This window comes from Hyla sarda, chromosome 13 (assembly GCF_029499605.1).
Source record: "Hyla sarda isolate aHylSar1 chromosome 13, aHylSar1.hap1, whole genome shotgun sequence".
NCBI lineage: Eukaryota > Metazoa > Chordata > Amphibia > Anura > Hylidae > Hyla > Hyla sarda.
In genome coordinates, this window is record NC_079201.1 from 3003162 (window position 1) to 3018627 (window position 15466).

At 42.1% G+C, this 15466-nt stretch overlaps 1 protein-coding gene across 3 annotated transcripts in view; it reads right to left on the reverse strand.

Moving 5' to 3' along the window:
* Positions 1-14570, reverse strand: part of LOC130297252 (uncharacterized) — a 28433-nt gene extending 13863 nt beyond the window's left edge. Inside the window, exons 1-4 of one of the 3 annotated variants that reach the window (XM_056549507.1) lie at positions 14358-14562; positions 13197-13331; positions 12871-13110; positions 769-844 (exon numbers count right to left, since the gene is read on the reverse strand). In XM_056549507.1, the coding sequence (XP_056405482.1) occupies positions 769-844; positions 12871-13110; positions 13197-13331; positions 14358-14472 (566 nt within the window). In that variant the 5' untranslated portion in view covers positions 14473-14562. Of the gene's footprint in view, positions 1-768; positions 845-12870; positions 13111-13196; positions 13332-14357 lie in introns of all 3 variants that reach the window. The other 2 variants (XM_056549508.1, XM_056549509.1) reach the window with 2 other exon arrangements.
* Between the last annotated feature and the right edge of the window lie 896 nt (positions 14571-15466).

Below are 15466 nucleotides of genomic sequence, written 5' to 3' on the forward strand. Positions count from 1 at the left end.
AGGATTTCCGGTCAGGAGCCCCCCATACACATTACATGGACTTCCGGTCAGGAGCCCCCCATACACATTAAATGGATTTCCGATCAGGAGCCCCCCATACACATTAGATGGATTTCCGGTCAGGAGCCCCCCATACACATTACATGGTCACCTGGTCAGGAGCCCCCCATACACATTACATGGTCACCTGGTCAGGAGCCCCCCATACACATTACATGGTCACCTGGTCAGGAGCCCCCCATACACATTAGATGGACTTCCGGTCAGGAGCCCCCATACACATTAGAAGGGCTTCCGGTCAGGAGCCCCCCATACACATTAGATGGACTTCCGGTCAGGAGCCCCCCATACACATTAGATGGGCTTCCGGTCAGGAGCCCCCATACACATTAGATGGATTTCCGGTCAGGAGCCCCCCATACACATTAGATGGATTTCCGGTCAGGAGCCCCCCATACACATTAGATGGATTTCCGGTCAGGAGCCCCCCATACACATTACATGGACTTCCGGTCAGGAGCCCCCCATACACATTAGATGGGCTTCCGGTCAGGAGCCCCCCATACACATTAGATGGACTTCCGGTAGTTGGGGCCCCCCATACACATGATGGTTGTCCGGTAGTTGGGGCTGACATGACAGTACTATGTACAGCCGGGGTTAACCCTCCGATGTCTGACTGTTCGGTGGAGTCTGTCCAGGGGTGGCTGTCCTCTCCGTTACCCCGCAGCGGGGCCTGCAGCAGATGTCAGTGGGGTTCTGGCTTACATTATGCTGTTCCCGGTTTTACGAGGTGTGAAGTGTGCCGTCCAGACTCCGTCTGTGTTTGTCCCTCGGTGCTTGTCTGCGGAGTAAATAGGATTTTATTTACACATAAACTGGAACCGCCGAGAGAGAACCGCGTCCATACAACTGCGCATTCCTCTCCGAGCCCCAGGGACTGGCGGGAACTCAAGATGGCTGCCCAGACCCTGACAGCTCGGAGGCGAGAAGACTAACAATGCACAAAGGATCCCCTGAAATATTTACTACGCTTCGCCATAAAGCAATGTTCTGGACAAGTCGAGCGTCCGCTCCAAAAAGTGTTCTTGTTACTGTCGCTCATTGTTCCTCTAATGTGGAGGCGTCTGCGGGAGACAAGATGTCACCACGTTATGGGGAACCCGGTCATCATGTGGAGAGAATGGAGAGTGTACAGTGTAGGGAATGGCGGTGGTATTGTCTCTGGAGCAGGGTGTTATGGCTTATCAGTGTGATGGGGGGCGCACTGAGGTATTGTTCATGTGTTATATGGCGGTATTATTTAGGCATAATATAGAGGCATTATGCAGTGTTTGGTTTTATTTCTTAATCACTATATGGAGGTATTAGTTGTATGGAGGTATTAGACAATGTATGGAGGTATTTGTTGTATGGAGGTATTAGTTGTATGGAGGTATTTGTTGTATGGAGGTATTAGTTGTATGGAGGTATTAGACAATGTATGGAGGTATTAGTTGTATGGAGGTATTTGTTGTATGGAGGTATTAGACAATGTATGGAGGTATTAGTTGTCTGGAGGTATTAGACAATGTATGGAGGTATTAGTTGTCTGGAGGTATTAGACAATGTGTGGAGGTATTAGTTGTATGGAGGTATTAGTTATATGTAGGGATTAGACAATGTATGGAGGTATTAGTTGTATGGAGGTATTAGTTGTATGGAGGTATTAGTTGTATGGAGGTATTAGACAATGTATAGAGGTATTAGTTGTATGGAGATATTAGACAATGTATGGAGGTATTAGTTGTATGGAGGTATTAGACAATGTATGGAGGTATTAGTTGTATGGAGGTATTAGACAATGTATGGAGGTATTAGTTGTATGGAGGTATTAGACAATGTATGGAGGTATTAGTTGTATGGAGGTATTAGTTGTCTGAAGGTATTAGACAATGTATGGAAGTATTAGTTGTATGGAGGTATTAGACAATGTATGGAGGTATTAGTTGTATGGAGGTATTAGACAATGTATAGAGGTATTAGTTGTATGGAGATATTAGACAATGTATGGAGGTATTAGTTGTCTGGAGGTATTAGACAATGTATGGAGGTATTAGTTGTATGGAGGTATTTGACAATGTATAGAGTTATTTGTTGTATGGAGGTATTAGACAATGTATGGAGGTATTCGTTGTATGGAGGTATTAGACAATGTGTGGAGGTATTAGATGTATGGTGGTATTAGTTATATGGAGGTATTAGACAATGTATGGAGGTATTAGTTGTATGGAGGTATTTGACAATGTATAGAGTTATTTGTTGTATGGAGGTATTAGACAATGTATGGAGGTATTAGTTATATGGAGGTATTAGACAATGTATGGAGGTATTAGTTGTATGGAGGTATTAGACAATGTATGGAGGTATTAGTTGTATGGAGGTATTAGACAATGTATGGAGGTATTTGTTGTATGGAGGTATTAGACAATGTATGGAGGTATTAGTTGTCTGGAGGTATTAGACAATGTATGGAGGTATTAGTTGTCTGGAGGTATTAGTTGTATGGAGGTATTAGACAATGTATGGAGGTATTAGTTGTCTGGAGGTATTAGACAATGTATGGAGGTATTAGTTGTATGGAGGTATTAGACAATGTATGGAGGTATTAGACAATGTATGGAGGTATTAGTTATATGGAGGTATTAGACAATGTATGGAGGTTTTAGTTGTCTGGAGGTATTAGACAATGTATGGAGGTATTAGTTGTATGGAGGTATTAGTTGTCTGGAGGTAATAGACAATGTATGGAGGTATTAGTTGTATGGAGGTATTAGACAATGTATGGAGGTATTAGTTGTCTGGAGGTATTAGACAATGTATGGAGGTATTAGTTGTATGGAGGTATTAGTTGTCTGGAGGTAATAGACAATGTATGGAGGTATTAGTTGTATGGAGGTATTAGACAATGTATGGAGGTATTAGTTGTCTGGAGGTATTAGACAATGTATGGAGGTATTAGTTGTATGGAGGTAATAGTTGTATCGAGGTATTAGACAATGTATGGATGTATTAGTTGTCTGGAGGTATTAGACAATGTATGGAGGTATTAGATGTATGGTGGTATTAGTTGTATGGAGGTATTAGACAATGTATGGAGGTATTAGTTATATGGAGGTATTAAACAATGTATGGAGGTATTAGTTGTATGGAGGTATTAGACAATGTATGGAGGTATTAGTTGTCTGGAGGTATTAGACAATGTATGGAGGTATTAGTTGTATGGAGGTATTAGTTGTCTGGAGGTAATAGACAATGTATGGAGGTATTAGTTGTATGGAGGTATTAGACAATGTATGGAGGTATTAGACAATGTATGGAGGTATTAGTTGTCTGGAGGTATTAGACAATGTATGGAGGTATTAGTTGTATCGAGGTATTAGACAATGTATGGATGTATTAGTTGTATGGAGGTATTAGACAATGTATGGAGGTATTAGATGTATGGTGGTATTAGTTGTATGGAGGTATTAGTTGTATGGAGGTATTAGACAATGTATGGAGGTATTTGTTGTATGGAGGTATTAGACAATGTATGGAGGTATTAGTTGTATGGAGGTATTAGACAATGTATAGAGGTAATAGTTGTATGGAGTTATTAGTTATATGTAGGGATTAGACAATGTATGGAGGTATTAGTTGTATGGAGGTATTAGTTGTATGGAGGTATTAGACAATGTATGGAGGTATTAGTTGTCTGGAGGTATTAGACAATGTATGGAGGTATTAGTTGTATGGAGGTATTAGTTGTATCGAGGTATTAGACAATGTATGCAGGTATTAGTTGTCTGGAGGTATTAGACAATGTATGTAGGTATTAGTTGTCTGAAGGTATTAGACAATGTATAGAGGTATTAGTTATATGGAGGTATTAGACAATGTATGGAGGTATTAGTTATATGGAGGTATTAGACAATGTATGGAGGTATTAGTTGTATGGAGGTATTAGACAATGTATGGAGGTATTAGTTGTCTGGAGGTATTAGACAATGTATGGAGGTATTAGTTGTATGGAGGTATTAGTTGTATCGAGGTATTAGACAATGTATGTAGGTATTAGTTGTATGGAGGTATTAGTTGTATCGAGGTATTAGACAATGTATGGAGGTATTAGTTGTATGGAGGTATTAGTTGTCTGGAGGTATTATGGAGGTATTAGTTGTCTGAAGGTATTAGACAATGTATGGAGGTATTAGAGAATGTATGGAGGTATTAGTTGTATGGAGGTATTAGTTGTATCGAGGTATTAGACAATGTATGTAGGTATTAGTTGTATGGAGGTATTAGTTGTATCGAGGTATTCGACAATGTATGGAGGTATTAGTTGTATGGAGGTATTAGTTGTCTGGAGGTATTATGGAGGTATTAGTTGTCTGAAGGTATTAGACAATGTATGGAGGTATTAGTTGTCTGGAGGTATTATGGAGGTATTAGTTGTCTGAAGGTATTAGACAATGTATGGAGGTATTAGAGAATGTATGGAGGTATTAGTTGTATGGAGGTATTAGACTGTGTATAGTGGTCACTGCATAGAAGTATTGCTTAGGTATTTTACTTTTGGTTTTTGGCCAATTCTGAGGCCATTGTCTAAGTAGCCCTTAGGTTTTCACCCTTTAGCCCTCTCCTATGAGCATCTGGTCTTTGCTGCTAGGGGCTACCTCTGAGAGTGGTCCCGGTGTTGGTGGCGGATGGGCCAGTGAACAAAGACACATTGGTGTGCTGCACTAAGGTAACATAATTTTTATAGTCAAAGGCCAACCAGGTGAAATAGTCAAAGGACAACCAGGTGATATATAGTCAAAGGACAACAGGTGATATATAGTCAAAGGCCAAACAGGTGACATATAGTCAAAGGCCAACCAGGTGATATATAGTCAAAGGACAACAGGTGATATATAGTCAAAGGCCTATCAGGTGATATATAGTCAAAGGCCAAACAGGTGACATATAGTCAAAGGCCAACCAGGTGATATATATATAGTCAAAGGCCAACCAGGTGATATATAGTCAAAGGTCAACCAGGTGATATATAGTCAAAGGTCAACCAGGTGATATATAGTCAAAGGTCAGCCAGATGATATATAGTCAAAGGCCAACCAGGTGATATATAGTCAAAGGCCAACCAGGTTATATATATAGTCCAAGACCAACCAGGTGATATATTGTGAAAGGTCAACCCGGTGATATATAATCACAGGTCAACCAGGTGACGTATAGTGAAAGGTCAACCAGGTTATATATATATAGTCAGAGGCCAAGCAGGTGATATATAGTCAAAGGCCAACCAGGTTATATATATAGTCAAAGGTCAACCAGGTGATATATAGTCAAAGGTCAACCAGATGATATATAGTAAAAGACCAACCAGGTGATATATAGTCAAAGGTCAACCAGGTGATATATAGTCAAAGGCCAACCAGGTGATATATATTCCAAGGTCAACCAGGTGATATATAGTAAAAGGCCAACCAGGAGATATACAGTCAAAGGCCAACCATGTTATATATATAGTCAAAGGCCAACCAGGTGATATATAGTCAAAGGCCAACCAGGTGACATAAAGTCAAAGGCCAACCAGGTGAAATAATCAAAGGCCAACCAGGTGATATATAGTCAAAGGCCAACCAGGTGATATATAGTCAAAGGCCAACCAGGTGATATATAGTCAAAGGCCAACCAGGTGATATATAGTCAAAGGCCAACCAGATGATATATAGTCAAAGACCAATCAGGTGATATATATAGCCAAATACCAACCAGGTGATATATAGTCAAAGGCCAACCAGGTGACATATAGTCAAAGGCCAACCAGGTGATATATAGTCAAAGGCCAGGTGATATATAGTCAAAGGCCAACCAGATGATATATAGTCAAAGACCAATCAGGTGATATATAGTCAAAGGCCAACCAGGTGATATATAGTGAAAGGCCAACCAGGTGATATATAGTCAAAGGCCAACCAGGTGACATATAGTCAAAGGTCAACCAGGTGATATATAGTCAAAGGTCAACCAGGTGATATATAGTCAAAGGTCAACCAGGTGATATATAGTAAAAGGCCAACCAGGAGATATATAGTCAAAGGCCAACCAGGTGATATATATTCCAAGGTCAACCAGGTGATATATAGTAAAAGGCCAACCAGGAGATATACAGTCAAAGGCCAACCATGTTATATATATAGTCAAAGGCCAACCAGGTGATATATAGTCAAAGGCCAACCAGGTGACATAAAGTCAAAGGCCAACCAGGTGAAATAATCAAAGGCCAACCAGGTGATATATAGTCAAAGGCCAACCAGGTGATATATAGTCAAAGGCCAACCAGGTGATATATAGTCAAAGGCCAACCAGGTGATATATAGTCAAAGGCCAACCAGATGATATATAGTCAAAGACCAATCAGGTGATATATATAGCCAAATACCAACCAGGTGATATATAGTCAAAGGCCAACCAGGTGATATATAGTCAAAGGCCAACCAGGTGACATATAGTCAAAGGCCAACCAGGTGATATATAGTCAAAGGCCAGGTGATATATAGTCAAAGGCCAACCAGATGATATATAGTCAAAGACCAATCAGGTGATATATAGTCAAAGGCCAACCAGGTGATATATAGTGAAAGGCCAACCAGGTGATATATAGTCAAAGGCCAACCAGGTGACATATAGTCAAAGGTCAACCAGGTGATATATAGTCAAAGGTCAACCAGGTGATATATAGTCAAAGGTCAACCAGGTGATATATAGTAAAAGGCCAACCAGGAGATATATAGTCAAAGGCCAACCAGGTTATATATATAGCCAAATACCAACCAGGTGATATATAGTCAAAGGCCAACCAGGTGATATATAGTCAAAGGCCAACCAGGTGACATATAGTCAAAGGCCAACCAGGTGATATATAGTCAAAGGCCAACCAGGTGATATATAGTCAAAGGCCAGGTGATATATAGTCAAAGGCCAACCAGATGATATATAGTCAAAGACCAATCAGGTGATATATAGTCAAAGGCCAACCAGATGATATATCGTCAAAGACCAATCAGGTGATATAAAGTCAAAGGTCAACCAGGTGATATATAGTCAAAGGCCAACCAGGTGATATATATTCAAAGGCCAACCAGGTGATATATAGTCAAAGGCCAACCAGGTGACATATAATCAAAGGTCAACCAGGTGACATATAGTCAAAGGCCAACCAGGTGAGATATAGTCAAAGGCCAACCAGGTGAGATATAGTCAAAGGCCAACCAAGTGAGATATAGTCAAAGGTTAACCAAGTGATATATAGTCAAAGGCCAACCAGGTTATATATATAGTCAAAGGCCAACCAGGTGATATATATGTTCAAAGGCCAACCAGGTGATATATAGTCAAAGGCCAACCAGGTGACATATAGTCAAAGGCCTATCAGGTCATATATAATCAAAGGCCAACCAGGTGAAATAATCAAAGGCCAACCAGGTGACATATAGTCAAAGGCCAACCAGGTGATATATAGTCAAAGGCCAACCAGGTGACATATAGTCAAAGGCCAACCAGGTGATATATAGTCAAAGGCCAACCAGGTGAAATAATCAAAGGCCAACCAGGTGATATATAGTCAAAGGCCAACCAGGTGATATGTAGTCAAAGGCCAACCAGGTGAAATAATCAAAGGCCAACCAGGTGATATATAGTTAAAGGCCAAGCAGGTGACATATAGTCAAAGGCCAACCAGGTGATATATAGTCAAAGGTCAACCAGGTGATATATAGTCAAAGGCCAACCAGGTGATATATAGTCAAAGGCCAACCAGGTGATATATAGTCAAAGGCCAACCAGGTGATATATAGTCAAAGCCAACCAGGTGATATATATAGTCAAAGGCCAACCAGGTGAAATAATCAAAGGCCAGCCAGGTGACATGTAGTCAAAGCCCAACCAGTTGATATATAGTCAAAGGCCAACCAGGTGTATATAGTCAAAGGCCAACCAGCTGACTCTAGAAGAGTCAAGGTCTCAAGCAATTTATAGTCAATGTTAAGAACAGAACAGCTGTCAAATGTCCAACCAGCAGCACAACATAGTCCGTCCATGTCCATTCCTCAACTCACGTATCAGGTGCTAACAGTTATGATGGGTCTAAAGTACATTGGATCCTTTGACTGAATTGTCCCCATATTCTGCCTCGGTATCATTATGTAAAGAAGCATCGGCCCCTCGTAGAACACAATGAGTTCACAGCGTACAGCCAGATCCCTGACCGTTCTCTTTCTGGATTTGGCTTTGAAGCCAAAATACTCCTTAAGGTGTCAGGACAAGGTGACCCGAGACTAAGCTTCTGCTGTCCATAGTAGAGCAGTACATCAAGTCACATAGAAAATCAGTTCTGTTGGTACCAGATCATAGAAATGTTATTGAACTGAGTCCATTTGTTGAATTTCAACCAGCTGACGAATGGTTTCCAAGATACATTGGTTTCAAGAGAGATCACTGGAGGTCTGGCAACTAGGACTGGAACCACTCTCCACAATCCTAACCATCTTATCAGAGGAGAGGTGATAATACCTATACAGTCTTTCCACAGTAATGAATGGTAAACTTCAAGTGGGACCAGAGCTTACATAGGACAGAGTTTGTCCCACATCTCCTGTTTGAGTCCTGGTTCCCACCTGAACCCTATTGATGAGCTGGCCATACATGACTGGATATTATCATGTAAAGGTAGTGAAGGCCACCTCACATTTGAGTCCTGTTTCCTACCTGAACCCCTGTTGTAGCCTCATAGATGAGGTGGCTATACATAGCTGGATATGATCACGTGAAGGTAGTGAAAGCCTAAGGGCACATGACCCATGCACAATAATCTGGCACTGCTGACTGTCCATGTGACTCTAGATGAATTACCATCAGTCTGAGGAGGTCCTTATTTCGTGCAATCATTTTTGGTCCCATTATTTCTCCCAATCAAATGAATTATTTCCAGAAATTCCCCATTGAGGACGTAGCCCCTCTTATCTGATCACGATGGGTCATTACAAGCTGAGGATGTAGCGGTGATGATGTCAGGACTGTGACCTAACACTGATTCTCCATGTCGGGAGCAGAACGCAGCAGATTATGTTTCAGTTCAAGGGGTAAAGTAGAAACAGATGTGAGAAGTAGCGATGACAAGGAGCCAGGATTAAGATGTAAGACTCCCAGTGGATGGAGGGAATCAGCTCAGCATAAGGGATAAAGACTGACCTCACCGCTCTCATCCATGTGTCCCCGGAGCGTGTGTGATCCCAATGAGACTCCACAGCTTTAGACTTCCTAAATATATCAATATGAATATTTATGGGATGAATGGAATACAACCATAGAAGATAAGCTACTCATCTGATGACCAGAGAACAACCAGCCAACACCATTTCAGACTGGATTATCTACTATAGAGGTCCTATCTATAGTCACCAACGAAAGGCTGAGAAACCCTACCATGGCCAATACCTCCCATCTGATGACCAGAAAATAACCAGCCAACACCATATGAGATGGGATAATCTACTATAGAGGTCCTACCTATAGTCACCAACCAAAGACTGAGAAACCCCGTCATGGCCAATACCACCCATCTTATGACCAGAAAACAACCAGCCAATACCATATCAGACTGGATCATTTACTATAGAGGTCCTACCTATAGTCACCAATCAAAGGCTGATAAACCCCACCATGGCCGATTCCACCCATCTGATGTCCAGAGTACAACCAGTGCCCTTAGGCTTTTACTAACTTCACGTAATCATATTCAGCTATGTATAGCCACCTCATCTATGAGGCTACAACAGGGGTTCCGGTAGGAATCAGGACTCAAATGTGAGGTGGCCTTCACTACCTTTACATGATAATATCCGGTCATCTCAGACTGGATCATCTACTATAAAGGTCCTACCTATAGTCATCAACCAAATACTGAGAAACACCACCATGGCTAATACCACCCATCTGATGACCAGAGAACAACCAGCCAACACCAAATCAGACTGGATCATCTACTATAGAGGTCCTACCTATAGTCACCCTTCAAAGACTGAGAAACCCCGCCATGGCCAATACCTCCGTCTGATGGATTGTGGTCCAAATTATGGACCTTGGTCCAAACTATTTTACCTGAGGGTTGACTAAAATTATCTTAGAAAACATCTTTGTTCAACTTTAGATATGGACATTGTTGGCAAGCAGAGAATCTAGTAAAACCTCATTGTGATGTCTGATTGGATCTTTGGTGAGTGCTATAAGCAGCGGGGAACTAATAAGTGCGTCTTTCTTCAGATTTTCCATAGGGACTTCGGAGCTTCACACTATGGTTCTGAGTGTGGATCACTTTTTATCCAACCAAATTCTAATGACAATGGACATGATTATATCAGTAGACTCGTGCTTTGTCACCATACCATCAGCTCCTCCAAGAACCCAGTGAGTTTCTAGCATTGAGCCAGATTCCTGACTGTTCTCCTCTGGATTGAAATGTTCTTAAATGTTAGCATGACAAGGTGTCTGGAAAAGTAACGTCAGCTTTTTGAAGAACATGGCAAGGAGGTGGTTTGTACCCAAGAAAACATATCCATGGTTGACGTATGAAGAACTTCCCTGAAGTCAAGATATCCCAATACCTGTTTTGTTGCTTCAATTGAGTCACATGGATTATTTGTTTGTAAGTTGTCACCATGTTGAGTTGAAGTATGTGAAGTAACATCGGCTCCTTGTAGGTCATTTGCACATGTTCAAGGTCAATAAAAAGTCTGAAGGTGAAGCTTAGTCCAATATCAACCCAAGAACAGTCAAGGCCTCAAGGGAATTTTATAGTTAATGGTTATTACAGCTGTCAGATGTAAAAATGTCCAACCAGCAGCACAACATATGTCGTCCATTTCTCAACTCACATATCAGGTGCCAACAGTTATGATGGGTCAGAAGTACATCGGATTCTTTGGCTGTGAATTGACCTCATGTTCTGCTCAGTTGAAGTATGTGAAGTAGCGTTGGCCCCTCGTGGAACACAATGAGTTCATAGCGTACAGCCAGATCCCTTACCATTCTGGATTTAACTGTAAAGCAGATATGTTCCTAAAGGCGACAGAAACAAGGTGACCCGAGAGGAGCTGAAGTTCTCTAAAGGAACACAAAGGAGGTGGTTTGTACTTAAAGGGGCACTCCGTTGCTAGACATCTTATTCCCTATCCATAGGATAGGGGGATAAGACGTTCTGAACACCGGGTTCGGGAGCCCGTGGTCCTGATGTCACGCCACACCATGACCATCACGCCCCCTCCCATAGACATGAATGGAGGGGGCGTGGCGTGATATAACGAGGGGCGTGGTGTGATGCCTGTTCTTTTGTTGGTCTGTTCATCCAATAGTCTGTCAATTCTGTTGGTATCAGATTATTGGAAGACCATAGGCTGAATTCCAACCACTTTACAATTGTCCTTAAAGGGGTACTCCAGTGGAAAACTTTTTTTTTTCAATCAACTAGGGTCAGAAAGTTAAACAGATTTGTAAATTACTTCTATAAAAAAATCTTAATCCTTCCAGTACTTATTAGCAGCTGAATACTACAGAGGTAATTCTTTTCTTTCTGAAACACAGTGCTCTCTGCTGACATCACGAGCACAGTGCTCTCTGCTGACATCTCTGTCCATTTTAGGAACTGTCCAGAGCAGCATATGTTTGCTATGGGGATTTTCTCCTACTCTGGACAGTTCTTAAAATGGACAGAGATGTCAGCAGAGAGCACTGTGCTTGTGATGTCAGCAGAGAGCTCTGTGTTCCAATAAGAAAATATTTTCCCCTGTAGTATTCAGCAGCTAAAAAGTACTGGAAGGATTAAGATTTTTTAATAGAAGTAATTTACAAATCTGCTTAACATTCTGGTACCAGTTGATTTTAAAAAAAAAAATCTAAAAAAAAATGTTTCTGTCCCTGCCTTTTGCCCATCTATCCCTAACCCCCTCCCTGCCTTTAAATTTTTTTTTACTATCTTAGAAATTACTTTTTGTCTACCTGCTAGTGTGCTCACTTACCAGGCAGATTTCCCCAGCAAGCGCGACATCACTGATGCCTGCTAGGGCCGACTTCCACCCTTAGCTCATCTATACACCCTTATTTTATCTATACAGGCCATGATTGTTTTCCTAAACAGTGTACCTCCAGCTGTTTCACCACTACATCTCCCAGCTTGCCCTGACATCTATTGGCTGTCAAGGCATGCTGGGAGTTGTAGTGGTGAAACAACTGGAGGCACCCTGTGTTGAAAACAATCTATCTTTGTTATTGCTGCGGCAAAACAACTCTTATAATACCTCAGATCAGACATACCCAAGTGCAGGACACATGCGTCCTGAAGCAGCAGCAGCGCAGCGTGCTACTGTGCGTATAGGCCGGGAGGCGGGACTGGAATGCGAGGCCAGGTAGCCAATGCACGCAGCCCCGGCGTTCACATCGTTCGCTCCCGCCTGTCTGATTGACAGGCAGGGAGCTACCGCAGGCTGACTGATTTCGGACCGATGCCCGGCCAGGATCGGTTCGAATTCGGCTGTGACGTCACAGCAGGCTGCAGCCGGCCACTAGGAGGGGGACCTCTAGTGGTTAGAATTCTAAAGCAAAATGCAATATTTTAACCACCAAAAAAATTATTGAAGTATATTAGAAATATGTTGTAGTACATAAGTACTACAACATATATATATATATATATATATATATATATATATATATATATATATAAAAAGAAAAAAGTTCATGACAGTGTCCATTTAAAGAAAAGCAGAAGAAACCTCATTGGCTGAATAGAAATACATGGACTTGTCTGAGGAATGTTCTGCCATGCTGAATGGACTTGGGCACACAAAGCATCAAGAGCAACATGGCAGCCCTTATCAATTGCTGACCAATAACGTCCTAGATGTGCTTGACGGGAGACAAGTCCGGAGACGCCGCAGGCCGCTTGCAGTAGCACGAGGAACATGTAGTCTGTCATTGTTGTGCTGAAGAGACAATTCAGATAAATGGCTGAAACACCGGCTCCGGCTGGTGTACCTGAAACAAAGACTAGACAGGTCCGGCTACTGTACATTATACCACCCCACACCATAATCATTTAAGTAGGACCTGTATGTTGTTACCTCGTGAAGGCATCTTCATGGAATTGCTAACGTGATCTCCAGACCAATCTCCAGCTATCATTGCATCCAATAAAGTGGGACTTATTGCTGGAGAGGATAGACTTCCATGGCCATCTTGCTCTGCCCCATGATAGCCTTTATGAAAAAGGACGTGAGGTCAATGGACACCTGTAGCTGGACATCTGGCTTGTAACCCAATATCGTGCAAGCCCCTTCTGATGGTTTCTATAGACGCTGTTCAACAGCCTAGGCTTGGTATATGACATCCAATATCCCTCCCAGTACAGAATGGATCACTACGTGCCATTGCACATCGCACCGTACTTGATCCCATTTCTCAGGTTTCAGGTGGCCAAAAAAAGCTGCTTTTCCTCCTCAGGAAAAAAAGCACACGTGCAGGGGTGGGCCTCCAGCTGCTCCAAAAAGGTCCAATTAGAAAATTAAAACTTCACCTTTAATGTTGCATGTTAAAAACAAAGGATATCCATAGTGAAAAATAAAAAGAAGGAAGGGAAACCGACGCGTTTCGAGCCTATACTGGCTCTTAGTCGTGGCACCTCCTCAGTGATGCTATTTCAATATTGTAAAATATATGCTATATAGGTAACTTAAATTCCCTCCTGAACAAGAGGGCCCCACGAGACACCAATACAGGATGACCACTGCTGAAGGACTCCAACAATGTCACCATCAATGACTCTGACATATTTTTGATTATTAGTGAAAGGAAAGGAAAGTTTTATATATTTTCCAACTTCCTGTCACTCAGAAATGATTTTCTTCATAGTTGGGTTGACATTAGTGACCATGGTCATGACATCACTGTTTAGGACCAGACCTGGTGAAGGAGAGACTGATGAGATCGAGGCCCCTGAGCTGTCAGAACGAAGGCCGACTGGGTGGGCCGATTGTTTCTAATGCTTTGTTCTTAACTCGCAGCCAACGTTCTCCTCTCTAGAGGAGATTTACTGTCTCAGGCTTCAGCTGTTGAAAAGTGACCAAGCTCGGAGGCTGCCAATATCGTCTCTGTGTCCATCCCCTCCAGCTCCGTCTCTCAGGCTTTCCTTTCTGCCTTTAAACTCTTTCGGTAGAGTTCAGGATACTGAGTCATGTCTGAACCTCCATGTTAAGAATGTTGTTTGCATTCTATCAGTTACTCACCTTCCCCGGCTTTAGCAGCTGTTTCTCTGGGGGTCAGCCGTGGCTCCAGCCACCATCCGTGTCCAGTTGCTAGGCAACCAGAGTATGTAATCTTTGACCCTGTGATTCTTGTCATGTGCCGTAATCCTGACAGTTTGGGTTGTGACTCTTCTCTTCATCTGTTTGTTAGGACAAGCGGCACCCCTGGATGAAAATGGGTAAAGGGACTCCAGCTTTCCCAACTTACCTGCAAATTAAAGTACGCCAAGACCATGATCATATTTTTGTTCTTGGATTCTGCTCTTGTTTTCTATTTAACCCTTGATACATATGGTTCCATTCTTGTTATTGACCCCTGTTGCATCCTGACCACGTTCCTGGTGACAACACTTAGAAATCTTCTTTGCTATCCTTCAGATCCCTAGTGCTCCTATTAACAACAAGTAACAATGGAGGCCGTGACCTGGTAATCCGATCAGGAACATTTATACCTCCTAGTGGGGACAAGGGTGTAGACACTGCACCCCCGCACTGAGCCAGTGCTAAACCGACTGTGGCTTAGGGGATTTATTCTGTGATTAATGTTCTTATAGGACCCTACTGTAGGCCGTAATAATCTTTGCAATTATTACATTATGGAACTAACATCAACTAGTCTAATGGTGGCCAGATGCCCTCACCCAACTCTACTGTCTGATACTTGGAGGAACATTGACTCCATTTATCTGTTAGCACCACAAGTAGGAAAATAAGACATCTACATGGGACCTCGAGGCACACTTTATTGTCACTTGTGGTAATATTGTGGTGTCCCAGCACCAAAGGTTGTCCTGTGGCTTCGGACTTGCTCGGGCAGACCTGTGTTGGGTTGGTGCACAGGTGTTGGGCCCACTTAAGGACTGGTTATTATTTCTATTGTGTTTAAGCACTTTATGAGAGGTTTAATATATTTTTATAAGTATTATGTTATATGTTGTTTCTATATCTGTTATTTGTATGTGTTTAAGATTTAAAATGTAAGATTTTAATCTTTAAGATTGGGGAGCAGTGCAAGCCCATGTGACCTTGAATGCCCAATGGGAACCCTTAAATTCTGAGCTTTAAAGAGTAGTGGGGGGAGGAGTTTGCTG